Here is a 20197-nt window from a genome sequence, read left to right on the forward strand (position 1 = left end):
CATTGGATGAAAAAATAAATAAAGTAATAGTCTTCTAGAAAACAATCTTGTAGTCCTATGATCACTTTGGCAGAGATTAAAATCTGCCTTATTCCCTCATTGCCAAAGAATAAATGTTAACTTTAAATTTTTGTATGTGGCTTAATTAAAATTTGAATTAGTGTTCATTTAAGTGTTGTATATTAATTAATCCATTTATAATCAATTTATAACAGCAATTGATATACTGATTAAAACCTACTACTCCTTACACATAAAAGCCAAAATATAAACAAAAAATAAAATCTGCAATGGCATATACCAGAGGCTGTGCTGTACATGGTCTGCCCAATAAGTTGATGTGACACTAGGAAGATTTCTGCTGAGAAAGAAACACGCGTCTGTAGCAGATACAAATTTACTCTTTAAAAAAATGGGGCTGCCAATTTTTCATTGCGTTTCATATCATCATTGGTTACACTGGCATTTGTCCCTAGTTTCATCTCTGAACTTCCATTTGCTTAAGAACTGCCCGTTACTGTAGTTACAGTCATTTTATTTACAAGAACTGACTTTAATACTATACTCCTAAAACATATATCTCTGCTCCAGATGGTCCTCATTCACCTGAAACATCCTCCTGTGTATCCTTCCATTGCAAAGTGCTGCGCCATACCAGCCAGAGTCCCCCATGCAACAGCAATTTTACTGTTCCTTCGTGCTGCTGTTCTTTCTCAGAGGGCTGCATCATAGCCCTTCAGCTTTAAGTAAAAGAAGAAAATGAACAAGGCACTCTCAGAGCTATTTAAGTATATTCATCAGATTATTCAGTGTTGCACAGAGCTGATATAAATATGAGTGTATAACTTTCCATTCTATACCTTAATATGAAAATGCAGTCAGTGGTTTCTTTTTTATGTTATTTGAATTCTAGCTAACAAAGCAATTCTAAGGCTTAGAAAATTTGGTCTTTGGAGGTTAATTTACAAAGATACAAATATGTTGTTCTCAGACAAAAACTTCCTCTGACAGACTTGCTTCCCAGAACATTGCCAAACTGAGGCAAATCCAGTGGAAACCACCGAGATGACTAGAGGGCTGCAGCACATGGCATACAAGGAGATGTGAAGGAAAATGTTCAGCCTTGAGAAACCAAAGGGTGGGAGAAGTAGGGGGAGGAACATGAATCTCATTGCTGTCTTCAATTATCTAATGGGAGGGTAGAGAGAAGATAGAGCCAGACTCTTCTTGGAGGTGCACAGAGAAAGGACAAGAGGCAATGGACAACAAGCCAACACAGGAAATTCCAATTATATATTAGGAAAAAAATTCACAATGATAGTAGTCAAATATTAGGACAGAGTCCAGACAGGTAGGTGATGGATCTCCATCCTTGAACAAGGCACTAAGCCACATGACTTAAGTTGGCTCTGCTTTGAACAGTGGAGCTGGACCAGGTGTCCTCCAGACGTGTCTTCCACCCTATTCTATGATCAAGTACAAAATTTTGCTCTGAAGACCCGCTGGAAGTGAGGTATTTTTAATTATAATAACCCAAATAGATAAACAAAAATGTGTATTTTACATATACTAAGCTAACAAAAAAACTCTACATCCAGTGCATTTCAAAATGCACCTACTGCAATAACAGAAGCAAACAGTCAGTATTAAGATTAGGTCATTAAGAAAAGTCACAATTTGCATGTAAGTTGAAGCCAGAGGAAAGCTACAGAAGCTCAATACTCAGAGAGACAAATTCAAAGGATTTCACACCACCCAACTCATCTCAACTCCAATAAGTGAAAATGGAATCTGGATTATGGGTCTGGACCTACACTGTTACATCTAGCTCCCATAAGCTTCAGGTTCCTCTATTTACATTATTTTGAGATATTAAACTGTAAGGTCAAGGTAAGTATTTTAATTCTTACAGCTGCAGACTAAATTCACTAAAATTACCTTAATTACCAGAGCAAAGTGTCATTTAAAATTGTTCTTCGCTTCATTTCAGGGGACCTGAACACTGAACTAGCTGTAACAAACTTCTAACATTTTCAGCAAAGGTTCATTTACTCTTCAAACAAACAACCCCCCCACCCCCCAAAAAAACCCTAACAGAGGCTTAAAAAGGTCTTTATAAAATCTCCATATGACACTTACAATAGTAAGAAAATGATTCTGGTTGCTAGTTTTTAGTAAATATAAACAGCTTCATGTAATTTGCATTTAAGATGGTTATAACTACAGTTCACATTTTGTTTTTAAAAGGTGGACCAACAGGTGTTTCAAGGAAAGCAGATTATTGCTGTTTCTCAACAAGTCCTTTTTAATAAAGGACATGCTGCCTTGATAGACAACACGTTTGACAACCAGCTAAGACAGGATAGCTAAAGGAGAGAATAATTATTTGCATGCCAAAAATACTTCTTCGATGATCACTTTATCTTTGGCAACTGTACAATCATACTGATTTAAGATCAAAATTGCATCACTCTGTTTCTTGAATGATGGCATTGATCTTTGCAAAAATTAAATTTGCTTGAAGTGACACAAAGCAGCAGAATCCAAATGAGTTCTGGACTGGCAGGGAAAAAAGTCCAACTCTTATCCCATCACCTGTAGCTATGGACATAATAGAGGTTCTTCAAATTGTTCTTCCACCAGGTTTGTCAGAGCAACAGGTTTGGCTGTGCAGAGAGAAAACAGAACACGTACATATGTGAAACCATCAAGTTTTCTATCCTTGCAAAAATGAAACATGCCAATATTCAGTTTTGAAATGACAGAAAAAGATCTAAAAACAAATAAAAACTGTACACCTTTTTCATCAGTAAAAAAAAAAAAATCACTCACTAAACATTTTAATTACTGGAGTCTTTAACTTATGGTACAGGTTATCCTGTAGTATTTAGAGATAGAAATAAAATTGCTCTAATTCATACATCAGAGTTTTAATATGCTGGCACCCCTTCCCACCCTCCCCTTTCCCCTCAATGGGGCCTCCAAAAATAGCTGTAAAAAAATATATATATAAATAATAAACATTAAACATGTAATGTGTTTGTAAGTACATTAAGTCTTAAACAACTCTTCTAACCAGCACAGTGAAAGATACTCCTCTGAATATAGTAAAAAGAATAAGCTGTTAGTTGGGTCCATGTTTTAATAAAGAAGGACAAAACTATCATTTGCAAGAGCCTTTTTTTTTTTTTTTTAAGAAAAAAAAAACAACTTCAACATAAATATATTAGTATTTTCAATTTTCCTTTCAAACAAGGTATTCTTAATCAAAATAGCTACAGGAAATGGAAATATTTTGCACAAAAATGTCTTCAAATCATTTATTTAAAAAGCTGCTCCAAACACTTATTTATACTTTTTAAACAAAAATCTGTATTATTGTTTCACAAATAACAGCTTCAAGATGATCTAGAAGAGGCAAATCCAGTCACTCATTCTTAAAAAAAAAAAAAAGGTGTTTTTAATACCATTTTGACTACTTAATCAGTGAATAAACAAATATAGGTAGCTACTCACCAATTCTTAGGCAACCAATTTATTCATAAGTAATTTTAGCTAAGATAGTTAACACTACCAACTTGACTTAGTTAAGTTATAAGTAGATGTCAAGAAAAAAAACATCCCAGAACAGAACACTAAGGCCACAGCTACCTCTGACATTACTCTTTCCCTTGAGCAATCATAGGGAAGCTGTTTCTTCACATAATCTACTTCTAGATGGGTAAACGGACGTTGCTGTTGTAGACACTGCAGAATAATCCACCACCCTCACACTGCCACCCTTCAGATTTGGAGGTCAAAAAAACCCCTTGAAACCATATGAGCTACATAACTCAGTAAGGATGAGTACTTGGATTTAACCCAACTTGACTGTTGTCTAACACCGAGGAAGAATTTCTCATTTTGCCTCCCGATGAAGACTTTTGCAAGAATGTTTTACCTAGCGTGTGTGGAGACATTTCTTCTTGTGTAAAAAAAAAAAAAAAAAAAAAAAAAAAAAAAGAAGAAGAAGATTGTGGCCTTGTAGCATGCAGCAGTCCCAAGATACTATTCTCCATTAAATGCATCCCAGAGGGCCCTAGCTACCCCTCAATTTAAACCTCTGGAATATGAATCCTGGTGTCAAATGCTAGTCAGTCAAGCAAGAGCTGAGACAAGTTCTGAGCAACTCCTGATGGTATTGCAACTACACAGACATCCTTGACTGTGCTTTGTTGCATGACTTCCTGATAAACCATCATCCTTGTGAGTAATGCACTGGGCAGCTCTTAATGAAAAATAAAAAACAAAAAAAACAATTATTCCACCATTTGCTGAAGCTAAGCAACAAACCCACTTCTAGTTTTGTAGTGATAAATTACCAGTTCCCACTCCCTATGGACACAGAAAGTTATTTCTGTAGCAGTGAGCTTCATACTATTTCACCCTGAGCAGACATAAAGAAATAAAAGCAGAGAACAATTCTGCCACTATTCAACTATTTAATCAACGGACCATCAGAAGCATTCCATTACAGAAGACTATTAGAACTGTATAGTAGTAGAGATATCTAGAATATTCCTCTGAAAAATTAAGGTATTTTCTTTCATATGAGTATTTATGTACCTTTCCATTATCAATTCTTCTGAAAAAAAATGGAGAAACGCATCACAAACTACTTTACTGTGCAATTCCAAAATGGTGTTATGGTGCTATTTCTTTCCCTTTTCCTCTCAAAAGAGGACATAGTCTTCCCTACAAGATCCAGTGATGCAAACTGGTACAATACAAATGCTTAATTAGGAAACACACAGCTTAAAATAAAAATATCTGCAAGTATATTTTAGACTTAAGATACTCAGTATTGTACATTTAATTTCTTTTCCAAGTGAACTAAATTCCATGCTACCTTGTTCTACTCGTTCTATTGAAATTCTTAAGTCATGTGAACATAATAAAATAATGACACATATAAAGGTCTCATTCAGTAGTTTATCAAGATCAGCGTTTAATTGCTCCCTAGGAGAGAGGCTACTTTTTTCCCAGGCATGTATGGGCACAATCGATCAACCAGGACTCAGCCAATACAACAACTTGCACATTACAATGCTTGAACACTCTTGGTGTTCTTCAATCTACTGCACTGTAAATAAACTTTCATCATATCTAATATCACTAAACTTCCCTATACTTGAACAATCACTGTACAACTGGATTGATGGAGAAAACATGGTGAAGACAGATCACATTTTTTAGAGTTTTACTGGCAACTATTACCTCCTACCAAAGCCTCTAACATCAGATATCTTTGGGGAAGGGAAAGCGAAGACCCTGAAAACTTCCTCCACACTTAAAATTAAAATCTGTTTTTTACAATATCAAAATGATACTTTGCAGCTGCCTGCTTCATAATATTAATTTCAAAAGAAACAGGAAAAGTAAAGAGATCTAAGTTTCAGTTGAATTTGATAAAATACATAAGTTATATTAGAACAAACTTACAAATTCATGTATCTATACATCAATGCTGTGGCTGTTCAGGATTGATATTCATAGTTCTGTATATTTCTTTCAGAAACAGCAAGGCAGTGTCTTCAGATTCCCTACAAATAATTAAGAGAAGAAAAAAAAAAGTGTTATTTTGGTGTTACGTAGTCCACATTATAATTCCTGTAAGGCACGCTTCATCCGATTCCAACTCTCTAAACGGCTTGTAGGACCTATCACCCTAGTCCTTATCTTTCAGGCATGTGATCTTGCCTCTACCAACTTCCTTCAAACCACAATACTTCATCAGTTTTACATCAGCTCTGCTGTCAGCCCTAGCCTATGCTTCACCTTTTACTACTGCAATTCTTTCATCTGTTCTCTATAACACTTAATACATTGTAACTCAAAATCCCCTTCTCTATACGCTGCTTTGATGTTATTTATTTGGTTTAAATCACCTCAGGTAGTCTTCTTCTATCATTTTTTGTCTGCCACGGGCTCCTGCATATTCCTGCATTCCACCAGCTTCTCAAGCCTTTTTTATTTCACTTGCTCCACTGCACCTATTAGCCCAATGTCAAAACTCAGCCTTCCCAATTCTATCAGCAACATTCTAATCCTTCTTTGGCTGGCACTTGCTTGTAAATAGGCTATATTTAATATCTACATAGTCTTCCAGAACTTTTCCTCCTTACTACCATAAATAAGGAAGTTCTCAAACCATTTAAGAATTAATATAATCCAAGTTCCATGTTTCCAAGTTAGTGTTTTCCCTCCCCTTTTCAAAATCCAAGTTTCAGGCAATCTGAATTTAAATTCAACATGCACAGGCTTCATTTGCTTATTTGTCTATAACATGTTACTTAAACACACATAAACGATGCCAATATAAAAAAAGACTCAAAAAATTATAAAGTGAAACATACAAATTTTAACAGCTGCGAGAGCTGTTGGCTTATAATATCACTTTATTTTAAGAGAAATTATATCAGGATACAGCAAAGAAGACCTAGAGAATGAGAACTTGGATCCTTAAAACATGAAAAACATCATTTATAGAGCACCAGTACAGAGTTAAAACAAGATATGCAAGCTAAGAGACTACAAATATTTTCCTCAATTGAGCATGGAGATGGTAACCACATTTCTTGATAGTCTCCCCTATTAAACAAGTAATACCAAACAGAAGGATCAACATGGAAGCTCCATTTTCTACAACATACAAATCACTTCATTTAAGGTATTTACAAAAAAACCTCTCATATTTGGCTGCTCTACCCTTATTCTTACTTTAGGAATGACAAAAAATGTTGGAACATGACATATTAGGGGCAAAAGAGTACACAGGAAGCAATACTCCACATCTTAAAAGAATATTCTCTCAGTTCTTGGATCATGAACCATTGTGTTTATTTTCCTTACTTGAATGACAAAACAAACTAATCTTCCTCCCCTGGGTAGCAAGCTCGAAAACCAGGCAATGATTGGCTGCCACCTTGTGGAAAAATTTCCCTGTTCTGCAGTAAATACCGTAGGTACTTCCACTGTACCTGCAGAACAGCACTGCCACCACTGGGTCACTCACTGCTTACGGGAGCTCTGCCAGGGCACAATGCCTAATACTGCTGGCACACATCAGCACCGCAGCCTTGATAATCCCCTCTGCTGAGGGGAATTACTGATCTTTAACAAAATAAGTGATATTTACTATAAAAAGACCCTTCAGGTAGTGCTTTCAATACCATATTTTAGCCTCTGGAAAAATGCCTATTTTTAGAAGTCATTTACATTATTTCTGAAGCATTTAATTTTCCATAGTGAAGAGCCACTTGTCCAGCACCTGCTAACCAGTGCCATAAACTGCTTGTGCCTATATTATTAAGAAAGCAACAACAGAACTTCAAAGCCATACTCACTCAGAACAGAGATTAATATTTTGTTTACTGAAATACAGAAGTCACTCCCCCCCAACACACATACACACACATCAACAACATCTTATCACAGGTCAATTGATCCCTAAGCTTGTTTATCATTCAGTACACATAAACTGCATTTGACAACATGACTTCATATGTCTTGTGCTCTACCATTCCAGATCCTGTGTGTTTTTATGTATGCTTAATTTTATGACAGTAATAAAATGCACAAGACTAAGACACACCAAAAAAGAGCAACTCAGTGCATAACAGCAAATACAACCGGTCAATAGTTACTGCTCTTCCTATAAATCAAGTTACATCTTCCTCATAGAAAAGCATATAGCACCAATTAAAAAAGTAAATCCTGATCCTGATGAGGCAATGGTGTACTGCAGGTCTGAACACATGATGACACCAAAATCTGTTTCTTCTATAAATTATTCTGTATAAGAGCAACCACTATATACAAATAATAAATTCAAATTTTTAAGGAAGATACACTATGGCTTTTTTTTTTTTTGCTTTATTTTGTCAACTTTGATGGCAAAGCATCAATATCCAGAAATTTCATTCCAACATGAAGAGGGAAGGAAGTTTTACTATATACACTAGTCTAATGCAATTTTTAGGAAAGATTTTATTTGAAAAAAATAGTTTTCAAAATGCTCACAAAATTTTCCTTGTTTTGCAAATGACTGTAGCTAAAAGTGTGTTTTGAGTGTCAGATTTTAAGGGAGCAGTATGACACCTTGCAATGTCTTGATTACAAAACAGGACTGTATCACAACAGTGACATCTACATGGGCCATCTTGAGAATGACATTTTAGGGAAGCCCCAGAAAAGAGAAATATACAAAACCTCTAAAATAACACAAACTAAGCAGAACACAATCAGAATATATCACCAGCAAAAAATAACCCAAGCCAGAAATGGAACTGTTCAGCCATAAAAAAAAATTAAATAAACTCAAGAGGGAAAAGAATTAATTAAATGAGCAAGTTGAAATTTGTCTTTTCCAGTTTGGAGTAGGTAAACAATTATGATGTTACAGAAAGCAGAAATTCATTCCATCAGATTCAGATTTAGGTAAAATAATGTCTTTTCAGAGCAACTACCTAGATGCTGTATCTCAGCCTTCCCAAGGTAACAGAACACTAGCAAAGAGATCTAAAGTTTGCAACAACCTACAGATCCCTCTCCAGCTTTAAAAAAAAAAAAAAAAAAGCGTAACCATACCAACAAGATGCTAGAAATATGTCATTTTAGAGTCTCTAGACAGCTTTAGATTAAAGTCTAAATCTTGTCCCAAAATCTTAGCGAATACAGGAGGAGAAAATAGCAGAAAGCTTTATTTAAGCTAAATCATAACAAAAGTGCTGCTGCAGTGTGGATAGCAACACTTTGTTCTCAATGTCTATGGTGGACAAAGTGTGAAGTAGCAAGTCAAAATTACTGCAACATTTAAGTTAGATGTTAAGGACACTGAAGCACTAGAAAAGATTTCACAACCTCTGCTCTGAGTAGGAGACTGGACTAGACGACTACTTGGGAATCTTTCAGGCCCTACTGCTATATGACAGAGCACTTTTGAACGTGACTTCTATTTAGAGCTGAAGTCAGCGTTTCAGGAGTAAAAATAGTTTTCCTGAGGGTTCCTGAGTAGACTCAGAGAATTTTCTTTTCCACAGTCCCACAAGGTTTTGAAAAAATTTTTCTCATGGAGATGCTAGTGGACAGATATGTCATACATGCTTTTACCTTAATATTTATATCATCCTAGTTACATAATAATTGAGCATCCAGAATATGATGGATTTATCCTTACAGTATGCCTGTGCAGGAAGGCAACATCCTCTCAAATGAGAGACCGTTTCAGAATCAAGTGACACAGGATCTCGCACCCATCTCCGCAATCTCCTTTTCAAAAATAAGGTATTTTAGAACATAGCAAAGATTATAAAGACCAAGAAAACACAGGTGTCCTAAATCATATGCATACACATTGACAACCAGAACAACTTCTATTTCGGCAGCTTTATAATAGGGTGGTCCTTCTGCAAATGTTTCACACTTCTGCGTTAGCCTGAAAACATTTATGTACAAAACCCAAACAGCTATTTTTGTCAAAATGTTCCTGAAGTGAAGCATTATGGCATGATTTTTGACAGAGATTTAAGTTTTTGTTATAAAATAATCAAGACGGGAAACTACTCTAGCTGTTATATCAGTCACAGGCAAACGAGTAAAATAGATGGCAGGCGTGTCAATTGTCTATGTATAAAGATATACAGTTACACAGGAAAACCAGCAATCACAAATATTTCTCTTACCAGTAGCACAAATGACTCTGTAAAGCAAAAAGGTATTCATTGAAGCTTTCTATCGGTTTTTCTTGTAGAACATAGTCAATACGACGTCCTCCATTTAGGTTTCCAACCTTCACTGAGAAATCTTCATCTTTTGGAGGGTCTGGACTTTCAGTGATCTTTTCAGCTAAAGTTAAAAAGTTTAAGATTTGAAATATTTTCAAGTACAGCCTGCTTGACTACCAAGAAATATCACTCATCTTCTATACTATAATTTCCAAGTGATTGCAGTAAGACAGTAATAATAGCCTCAACCAACTAGCACAGCACTGCATGAATCAGAAAGGTTACTGGAACAATAGGATCGTTTCTGTCATAACATTTAAACGGAGTTTGAAGAATAGCTCACAAAGTAGTAGCTCAGCAATTTAAAAAGCAAGCCCCAGTGTCCATACACAAACTGATCCAGTCATTCCACAAGTAAATAACTTGAAATAATTCACTTTTACACCCCACTTGCACAGAATCCACCACTAGTATCAGTTTAAACTAGAAGGCAGGTTTTTTCTTTGTAAGTATAGGCAAAGCTAGCATTACTAAACACTGATAGATAATTCACAACTGGGAAGCTTGCCCTTGGTATTACTAGTAATAATATTTATATCCAACTCATGTAGATTTTCCTCAGGAGCACTTTATTTCTGTTAGAACACATGCTCAGGCCTCTTAACTTATCCCATTACTCAGCAGAACATTATTTAGAAAAATTATACAAGCTCAAGTCTAAAACATCCTTCAATAAAAGCTGTTAACATTTACTTTCATAAAAAGACACAGATGCTGCCATAGATCTTACATTTAACATTAATATTCTGAAAACACATAGGCTTAACAGGGTCATGATCATCAATACTGAACAATCACTAGAAGGCTCAAGTTTCTTCTAATCTGAGATCAATAAATTATAAGAAAGTCAACAATGTGCCTGCATACCTTCCACTACTTGCTTTTCTTCTTCCTCTTTTATTTGGTTAGCTACTTTCTCCAGTTCTGCTTGTAGCTGAGTTGAAGAAGTATGAGCACGTGCAAATTCATTAAGGGTCTGCCATGCACTCTTCAAAGAGCTGATAAAACCCTGTTTCAGATCAGATCCCATACGAGAGAGAGAGTCTTTCAACTCTAAAAAGATCACCATAGTAGAAAGATTTAAAATATTAAACTAAAACATGAACAATTAAACAGTGTTCAACAAACATCTCAGTTATTAGGAGAAACAGGCCTGCTATGTCATGGACATGCATTTCTTGCATCTCTCCTTCATTTAAAAGATTAGATGGAATGCAACAAATATGGAACAATTTCTCACTGGATGGGTCAACAATGGCTTAATAACTAGTCACAGGAAACAGTCTGACAGCATCTAAGTCCGGAAGGGTCCACCCAAAGGTGTCTACACCAGCCAGTCCCTCACACCACCACCCAGAGACACTCCCAACATCTTATACTAAAGTACAGCAGCACTATCTCAAACTACAGCACAGGAGAAGAGACTAAAACTGCTGCCCATGACTTCTCCAGTAGTAGTGAATTTTTAAGAGAAGCACTCCCAGACAACTCAAGACAGTTTTTCCCAGACAACTGTAGCCTGTAATTCTGCTGCAGTTCAGTAATTGCTTCACAGGTAAAAGAGCTGCCGTTCAATAGCGGTGGGAACCTCTGAGTGAGGGAGAGCTCTTCACAATAAACTTAAGCAGGGTAAAACCATGTGGCTCTGTAAAATCAGAGTTCAGACCTTTGTAGGAACTAAATGCAGGAACATTTACTCACATCAGTGAAAAGTCAGTTTTTCTGTAAAGAGCAACAGATCGTGTTTTTTTGCTTTACTATGCACATTTATGGTGCGAGTTGTAACAAAAAAAACATTCTTTAGCGAGTACCTTGTCTAACTTAGGAAAATAGACTCATTCTAATCTACCCTTCTGAAGTACAGATGCTGCAGAATTTCATTCCAAGTGCCTGAAGACAGACTTCAGAGGGCTCTGAACTTCTACAACAATATTGTCAACCGAATAGCAAAACTGATGCTTCTTAAGTATGTGACCTTTAAGAGTCTGTCATCTTGCTCTGATGTGTGCATGTATGCAACAGAATCTAATCCTTGCCCACCAATGGCTATGAAACTGCCTTTTTCTCAACCTTTCTAACAGTACTGGACAGAGACGGGCTAAACACATCATAGAGGTCATTAGACACAAGGTAAAAGAATCCAGTAAGTTTAGTTTGTCTCTCATTCTTTTAGAAATTAAGATGAAGAGGACAAATGATTTACAGCAATTTCCAAATGGGACTGCTCATTACAAGCTAAAACTTGGAGGCCTTAGTTAGAATTATGATTATTATTTCTGAATGCAATTATGAACAATCCTCTCAAGTTTAGCCTCTATGAGAACGTATCCAGCTAGACATCCAAAAACTTAAGCATGCATTAGTCTTTTGAAATTCTGTAATATTCTAATGCATCAAGTGAATAATTTAGGAATGAGATACACATATGAATTAAGTTTTCTTTTTACCCAGATGAAGTCTTTTTCTGCCTTTATGGTGTGGAATAAGAACTGGTTTTAAATCCATGTCTTCAATGATCATCGGTTCTAACCTGTAAGCTACCGGATCAAGCTGTTAAGAAACAACACGTTAGAATATTTTTTAGATAACTAAATGTCAATCATTTCTTCTTAGTGAAAAATCCCCATTTATGATTACTAGTGAAGATCAAACGTTTTTGGATTCTCCTCTAATTCAGTCCACAGAAACTCAATTCACTACCATTTAGTTTAACTGTTAGATTATGTAGGTTCACTAACTAATTAGGTCTTATTCTCCTACAGGAAGAGATTCTAAGAGAGGAATGAAACAGTGAAAAAGCTGTAAAATCTTCCTGCATTCTGATGGTTTCTCCCAACATGTCACTGCAAGCAGTAAACAAGACAAGGCAGAAGAAGAAGAAAAGTGTATTGTATTTACAAAACCTATAAGGATCTCTAAACTTCCCAGTCTACCAGAAACCCCAGAATAGTCTTGCTAATGGCTCAAATACTTACCTTATAAAAATCTACAAAAATGACCTGAAATTAACAAAAATACCATTTAAGCTCTGAAAATAAACGGGGTAAATATTATCAAGCCAACCCATCATTCTGGGTAAGGAACCTATAGCCAGTCGTACTTTTGTTGCAATAAGGTTCAGTAATACCTGGAATAATCATACATTTCAGTTGTATCTTTTTTAAGAAGAGCTAGGGTTAAGTGTTAGTATTTTGGGAAAAGTATGGACAGGAAAAGAAAGCAGAACGCTCTGAGATTAAGACTTAGTATTCTGTATTTCAGTCTTCTACATTAGTTAAAAATCAAACCTGAAAAGTATTTCTCACTCACTGGATGATAGATATTGAAGAATCCCTTGCAGGTAGGAAGCCTGTAGTTTTCATCAATCTTCTCTATTCCTCGCACAGTAAGGAATACACCAATAGGAGAACCCAGAGCAAAGAAAATATCTGGTTCGAAGTCTAACGCACTGTAAACCACAGAAACCTACCAGACACAGAGAAATCAGATAAATAACCTCTTAGAACTGTCAGCTAGTTAATATAATGATTAGCTAGGAAAGAAAATTTACGTGTGTTAAGTCAACCACATGTTCACAGATTCCTACACGTTCCTGCAGATTTTAGCTGTATTGCATTTCCCCTATAAATTAAGATGGTATTAAGATGGTTTTCTTAAAGTTTTCTCAAAGTACAGGAAAATATAAGTAAAAATTAAATGCATTTAACAACTAGCCTTAAAAGTTTGATTTTTGAGTTGTTTGAGGCAAAATTTAAACATAACAGCATAAACAGGTCAATTCAGGCTACCATGTTAAATGCCAAAGAACCATTCAGTACCACAGCATTCACACAGTTGTTATTTCAGAACAAGGCCTTGTTTACAGCTCACTCACTGCTGAAAGAGAAAAAGACTTCCAGTGGCATCCTTGTTACATTAAGTCTTGCTTTTCAGTAATCTAACCCACTCTGCCAGCCCTCCCTCCTGCCAAAGGGCAAAGTTCCACATAAACATAACTTTTGCACAATGATCGAGAGAAGAACAAAGTCATCCACATTAAAAAACAAACAAATTAAAACAAACAAACAAAATCTCAAATGAATCATTTAAATTTATGTAGTCTCACCTGGCCAGTTCCAACTTCAAAATACTCATAGTCAATGTTCACAGAAGAAACAGAGGCACCAACTGGAAGCTTCCTCTTTGAGTGCAGCTGACCAGACTCTGAAGGAGAGACTGGAGTAATGGCCTCTCTTGTTTTCTGGGCAGCTTCTTGAGTTTGGAGCATAGCAACCTGCATTGCTTTCTTTTCTGCTGCTGCTTTCTTTTGTTCCTATCAAGGCAGTTTTAAAACCAAGAAAAAAAAAAGTTTTTCACAGTTGTCAAAATCCCTCTAATACACCTGTGACATTAAATTTGTTAAAGAATAGAGGTTACTCCACAGCAAGAGAGTTGGTCATATTTGCTTAATAACTTCTTAATCCATTCCTGAAAAATGTATTTACCTGCTTGGCTGCTCTGTCTTTCACAAAATTAGCTATTTTCTTTCTTGGTCCAAGAGGTATCCCCATTTCCTTCAGGTCATCAACTGTACACATCATCTTAAAAAAATGAGTTAATTAAAATATACTTCATAACTTGTCCAGTAACATATATCGTCATTGCTTATTAGGAATGACCTAGGAATAGAGAAGTATTTTATAATCCAACAGAAATTACAAAAAAATACATACTATATGCAAGAATAACATAGTTCAGAAAATGAAGTCACATAACATTTAGTCTTCACATCAGACATTATTTAACCTTTGCAACTGCTTTCATGACGCATAGTACACTAAACTCTAAAGCAAAAAACCCCCAAACCTCCACACCTTGGCCACCCCCAAAAGTCAATTGAAAGTCATTATACCAGACACTCCATATCAATTCGCTCCTTTTCAAATGTGCTGATATACTCTGACAAACTAAGCATTTCCAGAGTCTTCTGCAAAGTAGGAACATCATCATCTACTTCAGGCTCACAAAGGTCATCACCAGAAGTTGCAATTGAGGAGCCCAAGGAACTGGTATCTTCTGTCACCTTAACAAGACAGCACAGCAACAGAATCACATTGTCGGACAGTAAAAAAGCCTATAAGCAGCAGGTAAATTATTTTCTCTTAAAAATATCATTAGTATTTAAGTTGAATTTATACACATTTTAATGACACAGTATACCAGATTTTATGCTAATAATAGACCTGCAAAACGTATTTTTTGTAATTAAGAGGCAATATGATCCTTGAGTTTTAAAAGAAAATATTTTTGAATGGTGTTATAATCAAAGTACCGGTGCCAGTTTCTAGCCCGAACACAGATTATTTCTTTCTTATGCCTCCTCCCCTCCATTCAGATAGTGTTAAGATCAAGTTGCTTGTCCACACTGCAGCAAGTCAAAGCCAACGCCCATGATCAAATTCCATGACTGGCTTATTTTGAACTATAGATGTAAACATTGCCAATTCTCAGAACATGCTATTTATAAAACTGCACATTTCCATTAATATTTTAAATGTACTATCAGAACATGCAACAACATTTCTGCTAATAAATTCTGACAATTTAAGAAAAAGTTGCTGAAAACATCATATCAATTTGCCTGTAAATACCTGTTTATCATGAACAGCCACATCCTTTACAGTCCCGTTGACACCAGAGAAATGTCCAGTATTTACTGATGAAGCCAAGTCCTTCTGGTTAGACAATATGTCAAACAGAATTAAGGAACCTGGAAAAATAAATTAAAGTTGCCTTGGGAAATACTTCAGTTTGTCCTGTCCAGCAAGATTTATATGTAACAGTACTAGCAAGGTACGGACTGATCAAAAAAAGATTGCTGAGTTAAAACTAAAATAAACAAATATTAAGTTTAACTTGAATATGATCATTCTCAGCAAAAAACAAACTTTTTCTGGTTCACATGAAATAGCTTTATACAGTTGCCATGACCAAACCATCTTTCCTCACCATCTTAGACTGCAATCTGTTACCAGATTGGAAGAAAAATACCAGTCCAAACCAGTAAGTCATATCTCTTTATAATACTTAGAATATGTTCCAAAAATTATTTTCCTTCTGCTAAGGGGGTTTCTGAGACACAGAAGCTACCCACCTAACAAGATGACAGACACCATGTCAATTTTTAAACACAAATTAGATGTTAAGTCTTCATGAAGGAACTGGGGGAGAGGAGAGAAATGCACACACTTGAGAAGTACTAACCTTCTCTCAAAGCTTTATAAACTTATCTACTGAGAGCTGTTTGACTTTTAGTCAGTAATATTCTCAAAAATAGCCATGGCCTATCCACTAGCTTTAGCCCTATGCTTAATGAAAGTTCTATTTTCTTTAATGTAGGAATGCTGTTTTTAATGTGAAGCCAGTTTCTTAGTGAATTACCCAAACTGTGCCCAGCCACAGAGACTCCTCCTTTGAAGTCTGGGTTGCGACTCATGAAAAGTGCATATAAACGATTCATTTCCAGCCCTACTTTATCCACAATTGTCTGACAGTAGGTGGGGCTGTTGTAAAACAGTATGTCAAGGAGCGTTTCATTGGTGAAGTGGCGCAGACGTCCGATGCTTGGCAAAGTGATTTTTTTTATGTTCCTAGGAATATAGAATCATTACAAGTATGAATGCCTTTAAAGAAATGCAGATAAGTACTTTGCAGTTCCACTCCTGTTGCTTCAAAAGTTAACAAAATCTAAATACTGCATGTATGCTCTCTACGGACATTAAAAAAGAAATAAAGTTTTCTGGCCTTGTTACATATTCATATATTAGTGCTACTATCTGCTAATACTACCTTTCCCCCCCCCTCCAGGCTGAAGGAATGCCTGACAATCTCTTCTCTGCTGGAACACTGCCCTCTTGTAGTAACACAGAGGTTTTGAACACGAGAAGCGGAAAAAAAAGAACTCCCATATAAAACAGAAGGTGAAAGTAAGTATGGGAGGGAGGGAAAGGCCTTAACAGAATGAAAAAAACATGATGAATTACAAAAGTGCACACATCAGTTTGAATTCAGGTTAATACAGGAGTGTAATCCAAGTCCAACACTTTAACAACAGTCTGAATTCTTATTCTTGCTTATACTCCCAATTCAAATAAGTTAAGACTAATGCACTCTATTGGGCTTTAGGATTAAGAAAACAATGGGCAAATTTCACAAATGTAACAGACAATACACTTCTGTTTTTCAGAGAAAAAGGTTGGCATCACTATCTGCCTGCCTGGAGTTAAAGACAGCTTTAGCATCAAATTCTGCATCTGCAGAATTGCTAAATAACTGAGCCCGATTGAGTTAATGCCTGCTTCGATTAAGAGAATAAGGATCCTTCCTCACAATAATGCAGGTGTCAAAAGAGAATAAAAACCTGAAAGACTCTAGAAAAGCAGGATGACCTAACTGAGCTAGAATGGGCTGGAGAGTCTCAAACATCAGAGTGTACATCAGTCTCAGACATCAGCAGTGCATGTTGTTACCCTTGCAACTAGTACTTGCCCATCTCTGAGAAAGAGAAAACAATTAGAAATGACAAACAATAGGAAAGGTGTCGACACAAAGTAGTGAGTTAAGAATAGATTTTTAAAAATGCTACAACTCTTTCACCTAAATATACATAACTTTGTTTCAAAAAAACTTAGCTCAACTGCCTAACTATATTCCAGATACTGCTGTAGGAATGGACAAAGGGTACAATTCCTTCCTCAGGAAAGATCAACACTGATATCTCTTAGGGGAAGAATCAGTGAGATTGCAGGAAGGCACAGGAGTGACACTTGTCCAGCAAAAGGTATATACAATTTACAGTGGACAATACATCTCCGCACACACCACCTCATGCTCATGATCCCTCTCTCCACACACTCATTCATCATCACATAATACCTTGTTAGCAATTGCATCAGCTGCTTTCATGAAAATGTAGTATCCGAAAAAGTCTGTGTTCATGTATGTGTATATATACATATATACAGATCCTGCTACTCCGTGTCATGAAAATAAACTAAAGAAAACATACCGCATGCCTTTCTAGCTTTCTCTATACTCCACAACTTCAAGATATCCACAAAAAATTAGTGATTCTTTTTCGTAATCCAATCATACATGTATTTATCTAGCCTAAAGAATATGCATTTATTTCTCTTTTTATTTATTTCTACAAAAATCTATTAAGATGCAGCTTCTATAGAGTCTGTAGCATTAAACAATACTCACCTGTCTACACCTGTTGCATCGCCATGCAGAGAACTATGCCAGTGAACTGGGAGGAATTCCACCCTGCTCACTTTATGTTCCTCTGAAGATTTCTTAAAGTGAGTCTGCAACAACTTCAGAGAGACAGTCCTAAAGTCATCAACTGTAAAGAAGCAGAGTAATGAAAATCTGATCATGACAGTATTCAAATAAGACATCCAATTACAAATATTTGTTCAAAATACAAATGGAAGAGAATTTAAAATGGAAAAACCTTTGTATGTATTACTTATTTAACTATAAGAAAAATAACGAAAAAAAAATATGTGGACTTCCTAGTAAACTTCTATTTATCTCAAAACAAAAACAATTTTACTCCATGAATAAACACGGTCTTCTGCGCACAGAATACAGGTCATCAGTTAGAAACCAATTTAATGTTTAATTTTCTCAATTGTATTGGAGTATATTACGAAAAAAAACAAAAGCAAAACAAAACAAAAATCTCTGCAAGTCTAATGCTAAGGAACTAATAATAACAGCTAAAGCTATGAGTCTGACAAAACAGATTCTGTTTTTGGAAAATAACTCGGGAAAAAAAAAAATACTACCAGAAATTGAATTTCTTAATACTGAAGACAGTTTTTCATATGATTTATAACAAGCTTACCTGAATACTGAGAAACCCACTTTTAAACAGCTAAGAATAAAACTACCCATTAAACAAGCAAAAACTTACCACATTCAACAATGCTTCTAAATCTCAAGTCACACACAGGACCTATGCCGTGAACCATAAATACTAAATGGTCAATTTGGGACATTTCTCCTATTAAAAAAGAAAAGAAAAAATTCTGAGTACTAATATGTATTTCAGTGGTGCATTTTAGTGTCAGGCATTAATATATAATAATATAGTAATATATACTGCTTCATAAAGTCTTTTACATAACATGGTTCAGGATACAACTTAGCCCACAAGACTTCTTTGAATGAAGAAACATAATGGAAACAAAAAAACCTCACCAGTCAAATATCTTTTTATCTGCCTTCCCAAACTAAGTTTAGACTTTTGGACATTATGCCTTCTAACCATTAAGTTAGAATTTCCTTAACATATGTCACAACACTAGAAGTATTACATACAACCTTCCATTGGCTATCTTTGTTTCACACAACTACATTTACTCTCCATAGGGGTAAGTGGACACCTATGTGTAAACTTTTGTACAGAGACCAAAGGAAGACAAGTTTTTCAAGCAGCTTAAAGAGCAACTTTAATCTTCACATTTCAGATACAAACAGTGCATTGTAGCTCCAACCACTGCTGTCTAATTTTTGTATAGAACTGTACTGACTGTTCAGACTGCAGACCCACATACACTACTCACATACCATCAGGAATTTCATCATGGTCATCATCAATTCCACGTTTTACTACCCTTGGTCTTGCCTGACCATCTTGAGTGGTGCCCCATTCATCTGGTGAGGCAGAGGGCTGGAATTGAACAATGACCTGAAAAAAAATACATTGTCCAACTGTAAATACAAAAAACCCTTATGATCTTTACAGTTAGTGTGAAAATATTGCATAGTTCAACACATCTTTTTTGTTTCATTGCTTTATCTTGCATCTGAGACACAAATATTTTCTTCAGTTAGTACATATGCAATAAATAAATAAATAAAATAAAAGCCTTAGAAAACCCTAGGGCTATATCCTGCGGCAGTGACAGCTTCACTAAAACTAGACTCAGAAATAACACAGATAATTCTCAGTAGTTTGAGAAAAGCAATCAGATGACTTAAACCAAAATAACAATAACCACTAGCTGCAGAAGCTGGCTTGCTGTGCAGCTCCAATTAACAATTTTGATTCTTTGGACGAGCGTTATTCAAGCTCCTCTTTCTTGGACCTCCAATCCCACTCTTCCCTAGCAGGTTATAATTTTGCGAGGTGACTGACCATTACCACTCTCTACAATAATTCCATCTCACTGGGGGGGTGGAGGGGAAGAGCAGTGCTTTTTAGGGAAGGACAGCATTTGAAGTAGCCCACAAACTCTAGAAAGTGAGGAACTGAGTAGTATGACTGCTTATAAGGTGTACTTGGACTGATTCATTATAGTCTGAAGTCATATTTATAACAG

At 35.8% G+C, this 20197-nt stretch overlaps 1 protein-coding gene across 1 annotated transcript in view; it reads right to left on the reverse strand.

Moving 5' to 3' along the window:
• Window positions 1-1274: 1274 nt before the first annotated feature.
• The window catches only part of SEC23IP (SEC23 interacting protein), a 28527-nt gene continuing 9604 nt past the window's right edge, over window positions 1275-20197 (reverse strand). The window contains exons 6-19 of the mRNA XM_026064015.1: window positions 19443-19563; window positions 18787-18876; window positions 18069-18210; window positions 16245-16453; window positions 15455-15573; window positions 14716-14886; window positions 14309-14404; window positions 13930-14136; window positions 13134-13289; window positions 12272-12374; window positions 10692-10877; window positions 9723-9885; window positions 5482-5582; window positions 1275-2666 (exon numbers count right to left, since the gene is read on the reverse strand). Coding sequence (XP_025919800.1) covers window positions 5501-5582; window positions 9723-9885; window positions 10692-10877; window positions 12272-12374; window positions 13134-13289; window positions 13930-14136; window positions 14309-14404; window positions 14716-14886; window positions 15455-15573; window positions 16245-16453; window positions 18069-18210; window positions 18787-18876; window positions 19443-19563 — 1845 coding nt within the window. The 3' untranslated portion in view covers window positions 1275-2666; window positions 5482-5500. The remainder of the gene's footprint in view (window positions 2667-5481; window positions 5583-9722; window positions 9886-10691; window positions 10878-12271; window positions 12375-13133; window positions 13290-13929; window positions 14137-14308; window positions 14405-14715; window positions 14887-15454; window positions 15574-16244; window positions 16454-18068; window positions 18211-18786; window positions 18877-19442; window positions 19564-20197) is intronic.

Source organism: Apteryx rowi, unplaced genomic scaffold (assembly GCF_003343035.1).
Source record: "Apteryx rowi isolate R43461 unplaced genomic scaffold, aptRow1 scaffold_206, whole genome shotgun sequence".
NCBI lineage: Eukaryota > Metazoa > Chordata > Aves > Apterygiformes > Apterygidae > Apteryx > Apteryx rowi.